At 41.3% G+C, this 19,380-nt stretch overlaps 2 protein-coding genes across 2 annotated transcripts; one reads left to right on the top strand and one right to left on the bottom strand.

Annotated features, from left to right (window-relative positions):
* Positions 1-822: 822 nt before the first annotated feature.
* On the bottom strand, positions 823-5,136 carry LOC119738374 (ficolin-3-like). The gene is made up of 3 exons (XM_038213248.1): positions 4,594-5,136; positions 2,767-3,037; positions 823-1,411 (listed from the first exon to the last, which is right to left on the bottom strand). Exons 1-3 carry the CDS (start codon positions 5,071-5,073, stop codon positions 1,140-1,142), a joined length of 1,023 nt encoding a protein of 340 aa, XP_038069176.1. The 5' UTR covers positions 5,074-5,136; the 3' UTR covers positions 823-1,139.
* A 2,789-nt stretch (positions 5,137-7,925) lies between these two features.
* LOC119738109 (uncharacterized protein K02A2.6-like) lies at positions 7,926-9,686 on the top strand. The gene has a single exon (XM_038212849.1). The coding sequence runs from the start codon at positions 7,926-7,928 to the stop codon at positions 9,684-9,686; it is 1,761 nt and encodes a 586-aa protein (XP_038068777.1).
* Positions 9,687-19,380: the final 9,694 nt, after the last annotated feature.

Raw genomic sequence — 19,380 nt, forward strand, 5'->3', positions numbered from 1 at the left:
CCATTTATTTATTTATTTATATAATACCTTCTATGATTAATTTTTGTTGGATTAATACTGTGGAAATAAATAAACCTGAAACCTGAAAGATGAAAACACTGAATCAACATGCACCGAAAACACAATATTATTATTCACAAATTCAGGTGGAGCTATTAAGAGTCGCTACGAAGCTAAAATCCCCATTTTTAAAGTACATTTCCCGCAAAGTCGTTTAAAATAATATAGGCCTACTCCTGTTCAGCCTATATTAATATGACTGTCGGTCAGAAACTGCGCTTCATGATTTCTGTATTTTTTGCAACACTTACAAATTACTGACTTCGAATCAAAGGTTGACTGATTAACCCGTGGTTAGTGGTTAACCACAGCGATTAACGGACTTAATTTACTTCTCTATCAGAGTTCAGCTACACAGAAAAGTTAAGCTGGATGTGAGCCTGTAACCTCGGGAAACCGTACCAGTGCCGTACCGGGTACCGATTGAAATGTTGGCTTCCCTTTCAGGTTTTATGTACTCTGCGTTCTCTCCAACAAATCTATTGCTTTCTGCTGGCAAATGTTCACCTTTGTATGTATATTCAGGGAAAATTGCCTCTTTTTTGCAAGAAGACTGGTACCCGATCCCTACATTATTATCGTTAATATAATGAAAACTAAATAAGTGTCAGCCTGCAAATATTTTGAACTTTGTGGAAAACTTATACTAGAACTGAAGTGGCTGATTTGTTTTTCAATCGATATTTTAACTCAAGTGGTTAATTATATCTATTGTAATACCCCCCCAAAAAAAAAATGTACTACCCCCACCCAAGCGATCGAGTTAAAGACGCAATTTATTATTAAGCGTTTAACAAAAATATCATGATATTATCTTCGTTAATTAGTGGGTTTTGGAAAAAGTTAGAAAAAATGAGCTTTCCCTATGCTGATATACTAGTACTTTTTCTTAATGTTGCACTAATGCATTTTTTAAAAACATCCTTTATCTTTCACTTTTTCATTTTTTTTGTTTGCCAAGAAAACTTTAAAGTGCATTTTCTCTATCGAAAAACTCTGAGATGAGTCCCGGCGACCCCTCTGTCCCCTTAGCTTTTTGCCTTTGTCTTTGAATGTGACTGATTTTTTTGGATCACCGGTTAATGTCCGCGGATGCGTCGTGTCATCATTTCGGTCCCTTTAAGAGAGACCTGTTTACCCTTCCAGGTGACCCACTGTATCCCCATGTAATCAGCGACTGTTGCGTCGTTGTAGTACAAGCCGTTCAGGTTGCTCTTGAATGAGTCGCCATGGCACCCCTTGTACCACCAGCCTCCGTGGAATTTCTGAGCGCAATTTTCCAGGGAGACATCGTCGTTGTCAGCATCGCGGGTTGAGAAGTGTTGGCGATAGTGAACGCTTAGTGAATCACCTGCACGCACAGTGAGGAAGAACCATTGAGAGATGAGTGAATCACCTGTGTGCATAAGAACAGCCCGTTCAATGTGGTCCATGTATGTGTGTTTTTACGGTTTTACTGTATTTGGAGAAACACTTTCATTATTTAATTTAGTGCCTTTTCATTCAATTGTTTAACACTTATACCACTGTATGTTTATATGCTCAATTTTCTGTATCATTGGTGTTTAAATTTGTATGTGTAAACCAAGAAGTAGAATTTCATGCTGGCATCATGAATGAATAAATGGAGTTGAATTGAATTGAATTGAATTGAATGCTTCATGACGAATGCTGAATGGACATTTTCACTAAGGGACTTCTTATAACAACAACATTTGAACGGGTTCCTTTGTTTATTTTTTTTTTTTTTGACTTGGGCTCCTCTCGTCATGTTATATTTTGTAAGACATGTTATCTGCATTGAATCACGACGAAATTACTGATGAGATGCTACATCGACATCAAAAACACTATTCAACAGGCCAACGGTGCTTCCAATCCGCTTCATGAGCATCCATGGGCGGAAAAATTGTAACGAGTTTCCCGTGAACCTCCCTGAATACATTTTTGTTTTACGCTACTGATGTTGGTCATTGTGTTAATTGAACACACGAGTTAACGTACAATCGATTGAATGGTTGGTTAAAGCGGGATGGGGGAGCCACAGACTATTATAAAACAATCAGTAATAAGGTAGTACGGTTTTTGTTTTGTTTTGAGTAACTGGATGAAAGCAGCGCAATTAAATTACAATTAAATCGTAGGCAACAATACAAGACATGTTGTGTTAAAGGAGAGGGCTTTAATGAAACTGAACGTGCAGCGTATGTACCTGCATGTCCGCTCTCCTCACGGAAGCCATCGACATGATTTTTATTACTTGTGTGTATTTTGTTGTGATTTACCTTTTTAATGTATCTTTCACACGATGTAATTCTCTGTAATTTCAATATATAACGATTTTTAATGTGTGTAAATTAGACTGCAATTCAGCCCTATAGCCGTGAAAGGTAATAAAATAAACCATTAATAATAATAATAATAATTGGCATCAAACAATCTATTCAACGATTTTTTGTCTTCGACAGGCTTTATGACTTTATGGATTTTTTTTCTGGGATTTTCCGGCAATCTCCATTTTATAAAAATGCGTTTCCATTGTATATTAATTGGTGTGTTCGATCAAATACATGCAGCTGAATGAAGCGAACATTCGAAATGAGGGCAGAAATAGACTGTTGCCTGCGGATACAAAAAAAAATGTGCAAGACATGCATTGCGATAGGAAAAGTCATATACTAGTAAGGATACTGGGGTATTATCTACCTGCATCTCCACCCTCCGCAATGAAGCCACTGACATCGAGCCTGTAATTGTACTCAGATGAGTCTACGAGGAAGAACCCATAACGAACACGGGCTTCATCCCCATTGAACGCCCTCAGGGTGATGACCAGCTCCCACCCCCGGTTACGAGTCAGACTATGCAGCTTCTGGTTGCCCAGCCAGAACTCTCCGGTCAGATCCCCGAATCCTTCTGTGTACTCCCGCCAGATCCGGTTGAAGCTCACCGAGCCGTCCTGGCGTCTCTGAAACACCTGATCAAAAAAATATATATTATAAACGGTAATAATTTTCCCCGCGAATAGGCCAGTTATTAGCAGAAATGGTATTATTAAGCGTGTTATATTCCGTTGTATGTAGTATACAACAGCCGGTATTTGTGCCTTTCAGCACAAAAACTGTCATTTTGTTATTCTAATTTTGTGAAAACCAAATAAAAATCATATTTGGGCTAATGCTCACACTAAAACATGGCTTCTTCTTTCTTCTTTATAATCTTGATAGGATGGGTTTAACAACGAAAAATATGATTGGACAAATTGTATCCGCACCTGTGGTTTCCGAGGGCATATTTTGCCCGAGGACACCCCAAATCTCCGCATAATTATTCTTAAGACACACACTTTCTTTGTTATTGAAAAACAAATACCTGAGACAATGTGAGTGGTTGATGAGCTTTGTGTAGTGAAAAATGGGCTCGCTTTAATGCCAAATTTGGCACAGAGATAGACCAATATTAAATAAACCAATGTAGATATTGGGGCATCGCAGATATGGCCCTTGCCGGCTGTGGGAGCCATCATTATGAAGTACTGAGTCATGCTGAGTCCGCACTATTTTGTAATTCTTTTTCTCGTGCAGGATGGAGGGGAAAAACACCTTTTGTCCCTCCCCTTTTCTACGTGCTTGGATGAAAAAGGCATAAATAATTCATTTTTTTTTCAATACCCCATTACAAAAAAATCATCTAAAATCAATGTCAGCTGTTGTTATGTTCTTCCTGTATGTACTAAACTGTACTGTATACAGATGTACATAAACACGAAGTAAAATTGGTCTTATAAATTCAAGTTCTGACTCGCCAAAAATAACGTACTGGCAATGTCTGAGACGTTCCACTAGCATAGCAGAAAAGACTCTTGCTAAAACCTTGCCCCACTTTCAAATGATACGAGTTGAGCCACAATAAATGCTAAGTCAGCTCTTTTTAAATGCAATTATGTTGCCAGATTCGGAAAAAAAAGTCATTTTTTGTAAACTTTTTGTAAACAGAATCAAACGCTGTGCTAAGCGATGTCCAACACGTATTAAAATGGATTTGTGAAACACCTTTGAACAAGTTGGACATTTCAGACATCAATTTGAAGAACAGATTGACCAGGTGTCAGGATTTTTCTGTATATAGCTATTTTTAATTTTATTTTTGGCTGGGGAGAGTACGGAACTGGAAAACCCAAATAAATCTCTTCGCTAGAAAGAATAGTTATATAAATAGTAGGAAACAGGGACAGATAATAATATTTGCAGTTGCATGGTGCATCTTCCCACTTCTCGTTAGCTCCAGCGCGTGTTTGTTAATGTTACTGGTTCACTAATTAGCAGTATACACGTTTGCACGGACGTTCAATTATTTTACAGTAGTTGCATTGCTTTTCTTTCAACACCGTGCTCCACGCTGGAAGTTGACAGAAGATTTCATTCAACAACTTTTTTGTCACTTCATATACCTGTGCGAGTTAAATTGGCAATGCACCAACGAGCCATGTTATAAATACAGCATGGTTTAGAGAAAATAAGGAACTGTACTCACTATGAATCCTTTCCCCGACTCCGGCTCCATGCGGCAGTAGACCTGCATATCCTGGTCTCCGTGCTGGATGGTATACACACCGCTAGTTGTCTGACCAGCATCCAAGATCTCTTGACAATCTGCTCGCGGCTCCATCGGCTCATGGGTAGTGCTGACAACTGGTGTCATGTCGGCAGGAGTCGATGCAACAGGTGTCGACCCCGGGGCAACTTTAGAAGTCGACTCTGGGCCGGTGTCAGTGACTCCGATCGTCGACTCCTCCGGTTTGCTCGCGGTGCAGTTGAACCAACGGCCGATAACCTCAGCAGTCACCTCCGGTAGCATGTCCATATACAACGGAGGATCCTGCCCCTGCATCTCAGGCGCGTAGCGGTGGTAATGACCGCCTAGTCTTACCCCTGTACAGGTGCAAGGATCGCCCGGTGGCAGGACAAATCTCCCCATGCGCTGGCCGCAACTGCGTGAGCCTAGATCAATCATCAGGGTACAGACTCGGGCCGAGACCGTACTGACCACTGCATTATCAGTGAGAACAATAAAGAAACTAGATTATGTTTGTGGAAAAACACATGGCTGTTTCGGCATGTCATTTTATAGACTAATGGGATGTACATGTGCAGTAGAATGTTGCAGAAATGTTAAGGACCAATAGTTCCGTAGATATCGGTATTAGAAAAATGTAACTCCAATGTGACGACATTTTTAAGGTGATGACGTCATTATGATGTCATTTCAATTTTCATCTATAACACACCGTGGCTTAGGTACATTCCCACAACCAAATTGGACAGTAGTTCTGCAGGTACATGCATAGAAAAATGAACCTGTAATGCGGCGTCACATTGCAAGGGATGACGTCATCATGAGTCACTTAACAATTTATCTGTAACACATCCCTGACTTGTACATCCCAAGTTACAACCAAATCGGACTTATAGTTCTATTGATCTAAGCCTTAGAAAAAAGCTTTTTAATGTGACGTCACATCAGATATGATGACGTCACATGACGTCACGTAAATGTCCATTTAAAACACATTCGGTTTGGGTACACACCAAGTTACAAACAAATCAGACCTATAGTTCTGCAGAAAATGCACATACATTGTGACGTCACATAAAACATGATGACGTCATCGTGACGTATTTTCAATTTTAATCTATAACGCATCCCGGTCTACACTCCTGGCCGAATCCCACTGGGCCCCCACCCTCCCCGGCCCCCGTTCAATGTTGTCTGTCATTGCGCGGTGTGTGCTCCATTAGCTGGAGAGAACAACATTGACCGGGGGAGCGGGGGAGTGGGTGACTGTTGCTAGGCTCAGGAAGTGTCCCAATCATTTTGGCCGGGATTGTAGACTGTTTCCCGGTCCCACCTAAAGATATTTTCAAGTCAATGGGGTCAGGGAACCAGACTAGCCTGTACCCTTTAAAAGCTACAGTAGCTTTAATTATGTCTTTATATATATAGGGCATGATAGGGCAGAATGCCATCCCTACTTCCTTCACAAGATTCTGTGAAGCTCATCGGCCTAGCCCTTCCCGCTATCATAAAGGAGGCACATCGGTATCGTGAACAGCTCTCCTGGTGCAATATGGTGTTCTTGTGTAATGCTGTTTTCGTGTATATTTAAGGTGTTTTTTTTCTTCTTAGAATTAAGGATGAGAACGTTTTCTTTACTTTTTTTTCCATTAAAATAATGTTTGATTACAGCCTGGTGAAGGACTGTTTGGAACAGCGAACGGAATAGGCCTAGAGGCCTGATTAACAGTGTTACCAACCAAATCTGTAAAAAGAAATTATCGTTTCCTTTTTTTTTCAAAACGTCCGTATTTTGTTGAAATAGTAGTGATTGAGTTGAGAATCTGTATCTCTCCATATACAAACAGTAAAAGTCAGGTGCGGATCCACAGGGGATTTGAACCCCCTCCCCAACCCCACCCAGCTGGACCCCCCCACCCCCCGCTGTGACACATACAAAATAGGCTAAACAATTACAAACATGATAAGATCGGATATAGAAATCAAACGGGTCTGAACCCCCCCCCCACCCCGCCAAATTTCAAAATAGCCTACATAATAATAGTGTTCATTGTTGCGTAACGATAAGTATGTTTAGCGCACGTGTAGGCCTACTACTAACGAGACTGCCGTATACAATTGTCCAAACAAATAAAAACGGTTGACTCATTACTGCCCGAAACATCGACTTCAATTTTGCTCGTCCATGAAGCCAAAACAGATGCACACAGCAATGTTTCAGGTTTCTTCGCCTATTATTAAGACAAATTGTTTTTGAGGAGAATTTGTTCGATCAATATGACTATTCCATTATTAGTGTCGCAATTTTCAGTAGAAGTAAGAAACGCAGTATGCAATACCAGGCAAAAATAAAAATGTACATTGTAATGTGTTTATTACGTTTCAAAATAATAGCACTGTAAAACGCGAGAACATGTGGCACGTTTATAAAATAAACGCAGTGTTTTAGATTTAAACACTATGTGACAAAATTAAACGCATCATGTGTTTTTAAACAAAATAGTTAGCGTTTAATGTCAACAGTGCTATAGGGTGTTTATTATGAGATCGGTTTTAGAAAATGGTTTACCTGTTCAATTTCACTAGTTAGCATTTTGTTTATTCCCAAAGAATAACACTTTGTTTAAAAAAAGGCTTATTAACTAATTAGGACACTAATAATAACTCAAGTTATTAATTTAGCTGTTTGTGTTCAACACCTAATAAACACGGTACACGTCACGATGTTTAAATATGACCACGTGATGTTAGGTCTTAACCAATAGGATTAAATCTGATTGCGTGCTGGCGCGGCATAATCGGGCCAGTTAATTACGCGGCACTAAGACAACCGCCATTTTTCTGACAATAATCTGGGCACACTAATATAATAATGTAATGGCGAGAATTATTATCGTCATTCGTGGTAACAAAATTTGCACGGGTAATGAAACAATATACATGTATGATGTAGTCTCACAGAAGGCACTAACAGTTGGTCATGACCTAGGCTAGAGGTCAAGTTTGGTATGCATATTGCCAAGTCAGCAAGAGTACATGTACTCAGATGCAACGTATTCTGTGCATGCAGTACGACGGTTGTAGTTTGTGTAGCGATTCCCATCTAATCGATGCATTGTAGCAAGTCTAATCCATGTATCCCAGCATGCATCACTCCTAACATGGCCGCTTACATGTTCGTATGTGAACTCGTGTTGTCGTCTAATAAACCTGGAATAGTTCCCAACATATCGGAGTCTATAACTTTCTTCATGGTGTCAGTAAGTACAGGATTCGTTTCTTAATACATCATGGCTACTTTCGGCAATATTGGAGAGTTTTGTGAAAAGAAAGAGACATGGGAAATGTACACTGATCGTCTCGGCGAATATTTCGCGGCGAACAATATCTCCGACGCAGCACGCAAAAGGGCCATACTCAACTCTGTCGTTGGTTCACAAACATATAAGCTGATTAGCGATCTTCTTGCCCCTAAGAAACCAAACGAAGCTACATATCAAGAACTAGTGGACAGACTTGAGAAGCATTTCAAACCCACAAAGTCTAGCATCATTGCTCGCTTTCAATTCAACAGCCGCTGTCGGCGATCTGGTGAATCAATCGCCGAATATTTAGCAGCACTACGTGCACTGGCCAGTGACTGCAAGTTTGGCCAAAACCTTGATGAAATGCTGAGAGACAGACTTGTGTGTGGCGTGCAGAATGAACGCATCCAGAAATCCCTGCTTGCCCAACCAGAGGACAAACTTGACCTCAAGCGCACAGTGGAACTTGCACAATCAATGCAGCTCGCAGGTGATCAGGCAAAGATGTTGTCAGCCTCTACCAGCACAATGGCTGAATCAAATACCACTGTCAATGCTTTCAGAAAGAAACAAGCTCAACGCCCAAACAGACCAACATGGTCAAATCAACGGCAGACATCTGCACGCAGTAGTTCTACACAGCAGCAAAAGCCCAGAAAACCTTGTGGAAATTGTGGAACTTTTCACAAGAGGCGCGAATGCCCAGCCTACGGCAAGACTTGCCACAAATGTAACAAAAAGAATCACTATGCTGATTACTGCAGAAGCAGCCGCCACGTCTACACAGTAAACCCCGATTCATACTCGGAGGAAGACGAACCTGCCGTGGATGAGCAAGAATTATTTTACGTTCGAGCCGTGGACAACACCAACTTGCACTTGAAACATGACATCCACGCTACGCTTGTGGTGAATAACACACACGTTCCTGTCCAACTTGACACTGGTGCACGTTGTAACGTCCTGCCCATGCATGTTTACAATGTCATCGCACCACCTAAGTCCATCGATAATTCAAAGTCAACCAAGCTCATCGCTTATGGAGGAACCGAGCTCCACACAGTTGGACTAGCTACACTGCCATGTCGCATTGACTCATCGCAGACTGACCATAATATTGACTTTCACATTGTTGACACACAAGTGAAAGCTATCCTCGGCTTAACCGATTGCCTCCGTCTAGGCCTGCTGTCTGTCAATAACTTAGTTTACCATGTCTCCAATGACACCACATCGCCTCAAGTCTTCAAAGACTACGAAGACCTGTTTGACAGCTCGCTCGGGTCACTACCAGTCATCTACACCATGACCATAGACCCCAATGCTACGCCGGTTGTCCGACCCCCACGTCGCATCCCTGCTGCAATGCAAGACAAGGTCAAGTCCGAACTGCAGCGGATGACTACCCTAGGCGTGATCACTCCAGTCTCCGAACCGACAGACTGGGTTTCCTCCATGGTCGCGACTCATAAGAAAAACAGCGAAGAAATCCGCTTATGCATCGACCCTCGCGACCTTAACGAAGCACTGAAACGCCCACACCACCCTACCCGAACAGTAGAGGAAGTCGCTGCCAAGATGGATGGTGCGACAGTTTTCTCAGTGCTTGATGCTAAATGCTCGTTCTGGCAGATCCCCTTGGATTACGAATCATCACTGCTGACTACATTCAGCACGCCATATGGCAGATACCGCTATCTTCGCATGCCCTACGGCCTCTGTTCTGCCTCCGATGTGTACCAGTGAACCATGGAGCAGATATTCGCCGATCTGCCATGCTCCATCATCGTAGATGACATACTAGTTGGTGGACGCACTAAAGAGGAACATGATCGAAACCTCAAAACTGTCCTTGATCGGATACGCAAAATCAACATGCGCCTCAACCCCACAAAGTGCCGCTTCGGTCTTGAACAAGTCTCATATGTCGGTCACGTCTTCACCGCCAGTGGTCTTAAGCCTGACCCAGCCAAAGTCAGTGCTATCACCGACATGCCTCCACCCAACGACGTTACTGCCCTACAACGCTTTCTTGGCATGGTGACATACCTGGCCAAGTTTGTACCCAACTTGAGCGACTTAACAGCCCCACTACGCGAGCTCACACATAGTGACATCCATTGGTGCTGGCTAGAGCAACACAATGCCGCATTTCTAGCAATCAAGGACAAGATTGCTAATGCGCCGACACTCACGTACTTTGATGTCCGCAAGCCAGTCACGTTGACCTGCGATGCCTCCAAGTTTGGCCTTGGCACAGCCTGCCTACAAGAGGGTGCCCCTGTCGCGTATGCTTCACGTACCATGAGTGACACTGAACAACGCTACGCACAGATTGAAAAAGAACTGCTTGCAGTTGTGTTTGCCTGCACCAAGTTCCACGACTACATATACGGTAAAGACATCGTAGTCGAAACTGACCACCAACCATTGGTCACCATCGTCAAAAAGCCTCTGCTGAGTGCCCCTGCGCGGCTCCAACGCATGCTTCTCCGGTTACAGAGGTATAACATCACCCTTGTGTACAAGAAAGGAAAAGAATTGTTCCTTGCCGACACTTTGTCACGTGCACCCTTGACAACGACCGGTACTGAAACTGATGACCTGCAAGTCATGACCCTCCTGTCAATCTCTGACATGCGACTTGAACAGCTCAAGAAAGCAACTGCCTGTGACTCTGCCATGCAACAGCTCACTGATGTCATCAGTCGCGGATGGCCTTCGCATATCAACAATGCCCCACCAAAGGCCCACCCCTACTTCGCGTTCAGAGATGAACTGGTTCTCGACCGCGGTATCATCTTAAAGGGACATAAGGCCATCATTCCCAAGTCACTACGCGCAGAATACATCCAAATACTGCATGAAGGTCACCCAGGCATCGAGGCTACCAAACGCAGAGCCAGAGATGTAGTCTACTGGCCATCAATGTGCCTTGATATCGAGCAGTCCGTCTCTGGATGCACAGTTTGCAACGCTACCAAAGCCCATCAACAGAAAGAACCACTGAAAAGCTACCCCCCACCCAGCCTACCATGGGAACACATTGGAGTTGACCTTTTCCATTGGAACGGTATGGATTACCTAGCCCTTGGTGACTCATACTCCGGCTGGTTTGACTTCGCTTCACTCGACAACACCTGTGCCTCTACAGTCATTGAGGTACTCAAGAGACAATTTTCCATCCATGGAATCCCCCCGCATCGTTATCAGTGACAACGCACGACAATTTGATTGCTTCGCCTTCAAACAATTCGCACAGTCATGGGGCTTCCAGCATACAACCAGCAGTCCCCATTTTCCCCAGTCCAATGGCCTTGCAGAAAGCTCTGTCAAGCGCGCCAAACAACTCCTCGAGAAGACAAAACGCGACGGTTCAGACCTCTACCGAAACCTGCTGAACATTCGCAATGTCCCAACCAACCCCCAGCTTGGCTCACCTTCCCAACGTCTCATGTCACGGCGTCTTCGCACAACCATCCCTACCCCGACGCCACTCCTTAAACCCGCCATTTACACACGCGTCACAGCACAGTTACGCAAGAGGCAACAGCAACAGAAGTCTTCATACGACAAATCTGCCAAGCCCCTCCGACCACTGACACCAGGGCAAGTTGTCCGTCTACAATCACCCAAAGGGCACGATCAGCTTGGAATTGTCCGAAAGCATTCCAGAAACCCCAGATCGTACATCGTCAATGCCCAAGGTACACTCTACCGCCGCAATCGGAGACACTTATTGCCAGTCCCTGAACCACCTCCACAGCAACAACACTCACCTGACTTCTACTTACCGCCACAGGATCCACTGCCTCAGCCTGCCATCCCCCACGCACCTCCACCACAGCCAGTTCTCACTCGTTCCGGTCGCATCTCGAAGCCAAATCCTAAATACACTTAACAGTTTTGTGTGACTGTTATTGCTTTGACCACACTGGATTTGTGTTGTCCAAATTTCATGCTGATAACTTTGGACTGTCCTCGACTACTGGACTGTTAGTAACTACATTTGCCTACTCAACATGTGTTATGTGTTGTACACTCCAAAGATGAGGGCAGAATAATCCCTTGTACACACATCGAGTACTGAGACAGTCTATCTCAGTACTCAAGGCATTTGAGTTTTGTTTGTTGTTTTTTTACTATATTATTGGTTTAACCCTCTGTTTGTTTTTCAGAGGAAAGGATAGTAATTGTTTATCTTGGTACATTTACATAACCAGTGTGTTTTTTAAATATTCATTAAGTGTTTTCAAATCAGTGAAATACTCGGACTTTAAATTACCACACTCCAGTTTACAAATTCACTGATCAAACAAATGTTTATTACATAAAGCTGTTTTATTCAAAATGTTAAAACTAAACTTAGAAGAGAGGATGTAGCGATTCCCATCTAATCGATGCATTGTAGCAAGTCTAATCCATGTATCCCAGCATGCATCACTCCTAACATGGCCGCTTACATGTTCGTATGTGAACTCGTGTTGTCGTCTAATAAACCTGGAATAGTTCCCAACATATCGGAGTCTATAACTTTCTTCAGTTTGAACCAGTTCTGGAAGCTCCCACACAGGTGGTAAGTTTTGTCTTTTGTGTTGTTTGATTTAATTAATCCCTATATACAATATGATAGATTTAGAATTACGAGATGAGATGAATTAGTGGGAGCAATTATTGGCCAAAGGATCGTGTGATAAAACATGAATATGAAGGGGAAAAAACAACCCTGATTTTGATTTCCTCATATTATTTTTCTTGGATGACGTTGTTGTTATACAGTATAACTGCTGTGCAGCTCACAATATTATGAAGGAAGTTCTGTATTTGAGCCACATTATGGGGTGGTCTATGTTGAGTGTATACTTAATATGAGGCTATAAGCCTATGGGGCGAATTACAATTGCAAACACGCAGTGTCAAAATGTTTGTAATCTTGGAAAATTCAGTGAAGTGGATTTTTGTTTTTTGAAATCGTGATTTAACTATTCAATAAAAGCATGCTAGTGTTATCACCACTGCCTAAGTTATGTAAGCTGAAGGGGACCAGCATGAATGATTTTGAAAAGAAAATTCTAGTATTTGTAAGGTCAGGTACAAATTGTTTAACCATCATTTCCATTTCACATGATGTTATGGGCGTATATTGTTTTGATATTTTCTTTCTGTATATTTTCAGGGTGTGTCTCATCCCTTGCAGATGAAGGAAGCTATTGACTTTTAAAATAAAGTAAGTGTCTTTTGGCATTGATCGTCATTTGGCAGTGCAGTGTGTGATTGTAAAGATCAGCTGTGTATACAACTTTTGAAAAACCCGCAGTGCGTGTACATAAAAGATGATCCCCAAAATTTTGGTACAATGCAGTATTTCACAGGGATTCAAAACCATTCGTTTTACAGAACATGTTTGTTTTGAATATAGGGTCCTCTGCAGATGCTCGATGTAACTGCATACATGTACGTTCAGCAGAACACCAAGTTTGAACGTGGCGAGGGTACGAAGACGAGGAGAGTGCTAACTATTCATGAGGTAATTTTGTATTGTAAAATATATTATTCAAATCTTCAATTTAATTGAATGATGATGTTTGGCTGAGATTCTATCTTGCATAAGAACCTTTCAACTTCCACTGTAAATTTACTCTGGCGGTAAAACATCATGAAATGAAAAAGTATAACATTCTAGGTGAATACAATTTTGAAATACAATTTTAAATAGAAAGTCTCCGTAAATACCTACATGACTGCAAAGTTATTGGTACGAAACTGTGCAAAGCTTGCCTATTTTCTTCAGATTTTATTTTTAATATTTGATCCACGATCAAGCTCAAGCTGTAACTTTACAGTCTTTGTGCACATTATCTCTGATAACAAAGGTTAATATTGACGTGAGTCCCAAAAAGGCCGACAATTGTGCAATTTACTTTTGAACCCAATTTTGTAATCAGTTTTCATATTCTTCCTGGAGTAAACTTTATTAATGACTTGTCATTTTAGGGTCTCCATTATTTTTTTTTTTACTGTGAGTTTGGTTTCACTTTCAAAGTTGATCAGTTTTTGTATGGCTCACTCAGAAATCTTGTTCATGTCCACAGAATGCTGCTGAACCAGACAGAGTATCTGCATCAAAACTACAGTTTACATTACATGTGGAGACACCATCAAGAAAGTCTCAAACTACAACACGTACAATGATGCGCTTCTTCTCCAGCTTGGGGAACTATGCCTTTGATTTGGATTGTCCAAAGTATTTTCACGTGCTTTGAGTTCTCTTCAAAAAATCATAATTAGAGAAAGTTTTCCTGGCAGATTCCAGCAAATTGATGCAGTTCACTACAAGGTATTTGTGTATAAATTAATTAGATATATTGTTGAAATCTCAGCTAAAGATCAATACTTATTTTACCACTTCAAACTATAACGCAAACCTTCATAGGTTTTAAAAAACAAGTATAATTCATTTGCAGTTTTACTTCTAACTCTCATTGAATTGGAAAATAATTGATTTTAGCCCTATTTCCAGATATATTCATTTACTTTTAATTCACCCTTTTTGTGTTTGTTTATGTTTTTGTTTCTTTGTTTTGATACTTGTGAAAAATGTAATTGGCCTTAATGTTGGGGTCTTAAAAAAAGGATTGTTGGAAACATACTGATAGGCATGTGGCATATTCACATAAATGTCACATTATTTTTGCTGTCGTGATGTACAATATTCTCTAGGGGTGACCATAAAAATGCATTTGTATTTTATTGTCATTTTCATGATTCGATAGAACTGAATAGGCCTTTCACCACAATCCTATAGGTGAAAATGAAGACAGCTTTGTGAAGTGCCCTAAATGCGTTTATTTCAATGTTGTTAATATTGTGACTGAAGTTTTACTTGCAATTTTGAATACTGTTCGAAAACTAAACACACACTGTGAATATAAACACTTGAAAATAATAATAAATGGCGTCACATGTTTAAAATCTGTCACAGGCAATAAACGTGTCACATGTTTAAAATTACAACAGATTGACGTGTTTTCTTTTTGACTGTGTGTTTACTTTTTAAACGTCAGTAGTATTTAAATGTTAAACGCCTTTGATGTATATATTTTAAACACTGTTCCGTTTAAAGATTAAACACCGTCAGTGTGCTGATTTTAAACACCAAATATGTTTTCAAATTAAACATGTTCATTGGATAAACTGCGTCACATGTTTAAAAACTGTCACAGATTAGTGTTTATTTAGGTGTTCTAAACCTAAACACATGGTTTACAGTGAGGGTTTCTTTAACTGTGAACATTCCCCAAATATAAAGTTATTCGCAAAATAGGAAAACGCAAGAAAACAAAGCCCCTCACCCTTAAAAATGGAAATACAAAATAGAATAAAAACAAAGTCAAGTGGAAAACCCCAATGTACCTTAAGGATTGAATTAGAAAATTCCATAACTGCCGATGATGATGAATATAAATGACCCGCCAAAAGCTTGGAACCCAATAGGCGGCCGGGGCGGAACCAGACATTTTGGCAGGGGGAGTTCATCAGCCAGGGTGTCAGAGCGGGAGGGGGGGGGGGAAGTTCACATATTTTTTATATAATTTCTATGAAAACAATTGTTTCACAGAGCTGGGGGACCCCCCCCTCCCTTTATAGGGGCCTGGGCGACTCTTGTACAGTGCTAGAATTTGAAGAGTATCTGCCGGCGCGACGTCTTTCCATACCTCCTGTCAAAGAAAGTCTTACTTATGATCGTAAATAACTATGTTGTTTACAATTACAAATGGAATTTAATCCCCCAAATCGACAATTTCAATGAGCTTTCAAATGAAACATTGCACGAAAAAAATCGGCCCATACCAAGCAATCAATTAATTAATTTCAACTTTCGAATGAAGAGCGGAACGCTCTTAATTCGTTTTGAATAGTGTGCGCAATTTCAGAACTGGAGCGCGTCAGTTAAAGCCAACTTTCAAATCTGAGTAAAGGCCTGCAAACTCAAACAAACAAATTTATTTGTTACAGGACATAACAGTCCTTCATATTTCGTTCGGAAAAAAAAATTCAAAATTGTTAAAAGGCACGTGGGCTCTATACACCATCTTTTAAAAATGTCATACTTTATAAAAAAAAATGTGTGTGTGACGATGCAGTATTTCGAAGATCTCTAAAAATGGATGCCGCTACTTGATATTTGTTGTTCTTCCTTTTAACGACATTCTTAGCGCCGATAATACCCACCTCAGGGCAGTGTCATAGCGGGGGGAGGGGGTGCACAGTTGCAAATTGCAACCGGCTACAGATTTTAAAAGCGAGCCGGGAGGGGGGAGCGCGAAGGGGCCGGCGACATCATCGGAAAAAGCGAGTCACATCAGTCGGCAGCGATGAAGAGCGCCACTTACTGTCCGAGGGCGTCCATATAAGGGCCCGCTTTTAACAGTGTCCCTATGGGTGCAATAAAGCCCCCAATAATAAATGGCTCCACTTCAGAAAGTCTGAAAATATACTCACAATTTACTCTCCAAGGTGTTTGAGACACCATCAAATTTATAGCTTATTTCATGGTTTTTCTTTAACTTGATGAATTTTGGGAGAAATTTCCACCCGAATATAAATCATCCCTTAAAATACAGTCCTGAAGCCCATCGCCATTTTGAAAAACGGTGCCTATACTCCATTGCAAAGGAGAGCGCTTTTAGGGCCCCAATTTTAGGGCCCCAAATTGTACAGAAATACATGTTCACGTTCCAGTGCACGCGGCTTCCATCCTTATTTTTTACGAATCCTCAAGTTCATGTCCCACAATGTGCTCAAATACTGAATAATTATAGGGGCATGTAAATCGTGATTTGGCCGGCATAGGGAATTTCGGACCGATTTACTGGCCTGCACCTACAATCCTTGCCAAATCTCGCTGGGTCCCCCACCCTCTCCCGGCCCCCGTTCAATTTTGTCTCTCATTGCGTGGTGTGTACTCCGTCAGCTGGGAACAACATTGACCGGAGGAGCGGGGGAGTGGGTGACCGTGGCAGGCTCAAGAAGTGTCCCAACCATTTTGGCCGGGATTGTAGGTACAACCAACTTCAACCCAATCGTACTGCGTTTCCGTAGATACAGGCCTTCAAAATATGTACCTTGAATGTGACGTCACGTGACACGTGATGACGTCATGATGACGTAAATGTTCGGCACATATCTGCAGGTGTGTGCCAAGTATAAAGGCAATGGGATAGACTTTAGTGCCCAAAGTGCCGGGGGGAAAAATCCTGTACAAATGTTAAGGGCAAAATTACTGAAAAGCAAAATAATACCCGAAGCATGACAAGCAGGGAAATATACGCTGTTGTGTAGTTTAGGATTTCTGTATAAACTGTGCTGATATTACTGTCTGGAGTATTGGATTATTTCAAAATGCCTTTTGCGACCAAAAGTTGACTTCTCTGAATCCGAATGCCACGTACTGCTTTTGTAATTTTGGAAAGTTTTTCAAAGTGGAAAATGCGATATTTTAACGCGGGTTACGTTTGGGCTGGGTCAAAACTACCCCAACCTCTATCCCGCAACCAGAAGGCAATAAAGTTAGTTTTATATTGGACATTGGACATTCACATTCGTTTGTACAGGGAATGTCCATCTTGCCGTTTGTATATTGGACATTGGATATGCACATTGGTTTGTACAGCGAAAGTCCATTTTTTTTAACTCCAGGAGGATCGCCCCCTGTCGTGAATCGCGCCGTCGGTTCCCTCGAGACGCCCTGACAAGTTTTTCCTGATAAGACACGGACATTGCAAATTTACGTATGTTTGTATGACGAATGTCCATATTTTACTTGGACATTGGACATTGGACATTGCAATATGTCCATATTTTTAAAGTCCATGAGAAGGCGTGATTGTGATGCCCCCTACCGTAAATTGCGCTGACTTTTCCCACGAGACGCCCTGACAAGTTTGTCTGGAAAGACACGGACATTGCAAATGTACGTAGGTTTGTATGGCGAATGTCCATTCCTGAACAAGGGCGGATCCGGGGGGGGGGCCAAAGGGGGCCATGCCCCCCCCCCCAAAAAAAAAACGAAACTAATTTTTTTTTTTTTTATGTGACATCGCAATAAAGGCAGGCAATGAGTACACCACCATCTTTTCCTCAAAAAAACATTGGTTAAAGTGGTCAGAAGTTGCCTCAGATCGCACCACAGAGCATCTAGAATCCAATTTTTTTTTTCGGGGCCCTTAAGCGGGCCCAGAACCCCACGCCGTAATTTTTTTTGACCCACTTTTTGGAGTCCAAATTTTTTTTGGCCCCCCCGAAAATTGTGTTCTGGATCCGCCCTTGTTCCTGAATATACTTTGTCCAGCTAAACCTTTGCATATTTACCTTTTATTTGGATCAAACCTTTCATATTCATGAACATGTTTTAAGCATATCACGTTATCAAAAACGATCATCCCATTGCAAAGATTTATTTGGTGCTGAATTTGCCAGCATAACATAGTGTGAAATAAAAAAACACGCATATTAAAATTTGAATTACGATTAGTATGAATGATAATAATTACGGGAAAGGGTGCCCAAGGGAAACATTCCCCTAGTTTTGTATAGGCCTAAACGTAATTTTTTCCAACTTTTATGACCCTGACCCCGATTTTTCTTCATCCTAACCCCACGAATGTTGATATACGTTTTGGACCAAGAGCAATCGATCTAGACCAGCCAATTGGCGACGAAAATATTTTGCATCTAAATAGGAGCTGTCACATAATGTCCGGTGTCTCCTAAGGTATGACCGGCTATTTTAAAACATTTTCATTCAGATTCTAACTCTAACATTCAGTTCCGTCGGAGAAAGGTTTGGTAACCCTTTTTAGTCACCGGGTCGAGAGTATTCGTCATTACAGATCAAATCTGTCTTAGCTGTTGCCGAATGGCAGCATTCAGAGATCAAATTCGTCTTATATTACATGTAAATCAATTAGACGAAGTTGATGTCTGAATAACACGTTTCGTCGTAGACGAGACGAAATTGAATACACCGGGTAAAAAGCGTGTGCTCATTGTTTGAATTTGTTTGGACTAAATTTGAAATTGTCTGACAAAAGACGAAATTAAACATTGAAAGTGCACTAAATCGATGTTGCTGGACGAAATTGAATGTAAGAATCGGTGAATGAATTCGAACCAAAATGTTTTAAAATAGCCGGGAAAACCTGTATCATTCATGCGCCAAAACCCATGTGTTTATGTTAATATGCGAACAATTTGAGAATATTATTTTGAACTTCAGTTTTTGTTTCCACATAAACTGTGCGTACTTTGTAATGTATACATTAAATGGCAAATTGTGCCACCTTTGAGCCGTTTAATATAGGTTTTCCCGGCTATTTAAAAACATATTTCATTCAAATTCACAAACTCTAACATTCAAATTCGTCCTAGAAACATTTCA

Source organism: Patiria miniata, unplaced genomic scaffold (assembly GCF_015706575.1).
Source record: "Patiria miniata isolate m_02_andy unplaced genomic scaffold, ASM1570657v1 HiC_scaffold_3, whole genome shotgun sequence".
Classification (NCBI taxonomy): Eukaryota; Metazoa; Echinodermata; class Asteroidea; order Valvatida; family Asterinidae; genus Patiria; species Patiria miniata.